At 39.3% G+C, this 3,421-nt stretch overlaps 1 protein-coding gene across 1 annotated transcript; it reads right to left on the bottom strand.

Annotated features, from left to right (window-relative positions):
- Positions 1 to 390: 390 nt before the first annotated feature.
- LOC308387173 (uncharacterized protein) lies at positions 391 to 2,891 on the bottom strand. Its single transcript, XM_080867063.1, has 4 exons — positions 2,779 to 2,891; positions 1,709 to 1,857; positions 845 to 1,009; positions 391 to 767 (listed from the first exon to the last, which is right to left on the bottom strand). The coding sequence occupies exons 2-4, from the start codon at positions 1,763 to 1,765 to the stop codon at positions 678 to 680; spliced, it is 312 nt and encodes a 103-aa protein (XP_080723189.1). The 5' UTR covers positions 1,766 to 1,857; positions 2,779 to 2,891; the 3' UTR covers positions 391 to 677.
- Between the last annotated feature and the right edge of the window lie 530 nt (positions 2,892 to 3,421).

Raw genomic sequence — 3,421 nt, forward strand, 5'->3', positions numbered from 1 at the left:
AAGTACTCCACAGCGTGGCTGGCAAGAAAGGGTATAAAAGAAGAAAAACTAATGACATGGCCACCTTGTTCACCTGATCTGAACCCCATTGAGAACCTGTGGTCCATCATCAAATGTGAGATTTACAAGGAGGGAAAACAGTACACCTCTCTGAACAGTGTCTGGGAGGCTGTGGTTGCTGCTGCACGCAATGTTGATGGTGAACAGATCAAAACACTGACAGAATCCATGGATGGCAGGCTTTTGAGTGTCCTTGCAAAGAAAGGTGGCTATATTGGTCACTGATTTGTTTTTGTTTTGTTTTTGAATGTCAGAAACGTATATTTGTGAATGTGGAGATGTTATATTGGTTTCACTGGTAAAAATAAATAATTGAAATGGGTGTATATTTGTTTTTTGTTAAGTTGCCTAATAATTATGCACAGTAATAGTCACCTGCACACACAGATATCCCCCTAAAATAGCTAAAACTAAAATCAAACTAAAAACTACTTCCAAAAACATTCAGCTTTGATATTAATGAGTTTTTTTGGGTTCATTGAGAACATGGTTGTTGTTCAATAATAAAATTATTCCTCAAAAATACAACTTGCCTAATAATTCTGCACTCCCTGTATATGTCATATCAAAACAAGCCCACACCTGCAGTTGTTTCAGTTTTTCACTGGTGTTTCCTGTCAGCTGGTCAACCTCACATCCATATCAGCCAACCAAATGACAAGTTCCTCCCTTTGTGCTTCAAATCCCTCCCACTCTGAGACAAGGAGCTGAAAGAGATAGAGAAAAGAGTCAATTATAAAGAAGAGAAAAGTGAAACCCTCCTCAGAAGGTCTGACTCGCATACCTGCAGTTGACCTGTGATGGACTCCAGTTTGGCGTTCACGTCATCCCTCGCCGATGCCAACAGCCGAGTCTGCAGGGTGCCCTGGAAGAGCTCAGTTAATGTTCGACTCCTCCTGGTCAGGCTCTCCAGCTGGATGAGCCGAGGTCTCCACTCTCGCCGCTGCCTCTGAACACAGAAACACAAATTGCATCTGAAGCAGGAGGTGCAGATTTTTTTTGCTATTCTTTTCTAAATCCAGGCTAGATCACGTGGAGGTATTTGGAAAACTTTTTTAGCCAGCGGACAACTGTTGTCTTGCAGAAAGTCAAATCAAACATATGCGATACACAATCAATTCACAAGAACACATAAAAAAATAAGTCCAGTTCTTGCCTGATTTCAAGTGAAATCTGCATCAAAACAGGGTGACAGAAGTAAAACGAGAGCACAAAGCCTCACTTTTTACAAGCCTGCTATTACAGTTCTCCTCTATGCAGACGACTTTCCTGTTTTCAAGGCACAACTTGGATCTGCTGTACGAATCTTATGGATACACACTAAATGAAACAATAGTGTGCATGACTCCAGATTCTGATCCCTCATCCTAATATGGTCCCAACATAGCAACAGCAAGAAAGCAAATGTTGAGGCTTCAAAATACAAAGTCCATAAACCAATGGCTGACATGGGTTTTATCATAAGGGTGATAAATATACAGATTTCAGTCTGTCTTAGAGATTTGATGTTCATTTACCTGCAGATGCACTATACGTACCTGCTCCATGGTTTTTCACAACATTTTGCACATCACTATTTAATACAGGAAGTAGGTGAACTAAAACAAGTCATCGTTCTTTGTGAGAGGACCATATTAATGAAACCAACCTCAATGACATCATAGGGATCCCTAAAGATGCTCCTGCTGCTTTTCTTCCTCCTCATCCTAAGCTTCCTTCTCCTTGTCCTCGCCTTCCATCCAATTGTAATTCAACCTAATTGTGTTTCTCCCCCTCCTCTTCCTCATTTTGTTGGAGCTGTGAACACAATTAATGTGAATCTGGATTAATTTGTGCAAACAAGAAAAATCTACAGCTTTTTGGTCAGAGGTGCTCTTGTGATTTAAGCCGGGTAGAGTAGATTTATGTGTTGATGCTACCTGCTTCAGCTCTGGCTGCTGAGTGATATTTACACCCTGGCTGGATTACAAACTTTAACCATGTGCTCAACTTTGGCCCAGTGCTGATACCTCTTGTTAGTATAACGACCTCTTCTTAGCTTGTATGTATGATGTATGATGGTGGATAAATGAAATATACAAAAAAATTAACTATATTACAAAAGAACATCTACCTTGGAAACATCAAATGACTGGAGCATAACTTGTCAACTAGTCCGAAACTAAGTTATGCAGGAACAGTCAAAGACACACCTTCTCATGTCACATTTCTATTCATTTCTATATAATTCGATTAGACAATAAAGAGTTATCTAATCTAATTATTCATTCAAAACACTTATGCATAGCTGTATTTTATACAGCTCATACAGAATTCAAAGTACAGGTTCATGTGAGTATTTAATGTACGGCTCAGATCTACAGAATTTCAGAGTTTCTAGAGCAGACACAGAGCTCACGTCATAACAGGCTTCAGGCGCCATTTTAGTGACTTTAACAATATATTAAATTTTAATTTCGGTCTAGCTGACATTAGGTTATGTACGCAGCACGCAATTGAACCACATATTTTAGAAGCCAAAGGTTCAAATTAGCTGGGAGCAGCTTCACTTAATTATAACAGTGGTTTTGTTAGGAAAACAGTTGGATACTAAATTGCGCTGACCTCAACGGCTAACGTATCTAGCTAATCGCTACTGTTAGCACAACATTAACAGCAAGCTACAATGACGAGTAACAAAAACAAAACAGTAATAAGGTTTTAATGAAAATGTTTTACCTTTTCTAACAGTCCCAGAATCCACAGCTTCAAAGTCCGGCAGGTACTGAAGACTGTTATCCGTTTCGCTGTCACCGTCCGTGAGTTTTTTTTCCCGAAGGTCAAGGCCCGCCGCTCGCACACTCTGTCTGCGCATGCGCATCCCAACGACTAACCCCCTCCGTCCGCTCCCGGGAGGTTATAGTATGACGTGTTCTCTCTCTCTCCCTGTCATGTATTTGGCTCGAAACACATATTAACAAATTGATCAGTGATGAACAACTACTCAGATCATTTACCTAAGCAGTGTGCTTTGTCAAAACGAAGTCTGTGTCCATTACACTGACATTCTGTTCTGCAGTTGTTATTTACTTGTATTTTATAATTTGACTTTACATACTGCTGGGTGGTTTGTAAAGTTTATTATTATCATTATGCTATATTTTCAAAAATATATAATAATCTCAAAAGTAATGCCTTGGAGTAGAAAATAGTAATGCTTTATTAAAATTTAAAACTAAAGTACAGTATTTGAATGTGTGTATTGTGTCTATTGTTTGCAATTATTTCTAACTTTTATTTGAATATTCAGTTTCCTACCATCTTCTCTTAAAGGGTAATTGCCAGGTATCCCGCCCTTCCCCTTCGCACACACATGCACACA

The sequence above is a fragment of the Rhamphochromis sp. 'chilingali' genome (assembly GCF_963969265.1).
Source record: "Rhamphochromis sp. 'chilingali' genome assembly, chromosome: 19".
Lineage (NCBI taxonomy): Eukaryota > Metazoa > Chordata > Actinopteri > Cichliformes > Cichlidae > Rhamphochromis > Rhamphochromis sp. 'chilingali'.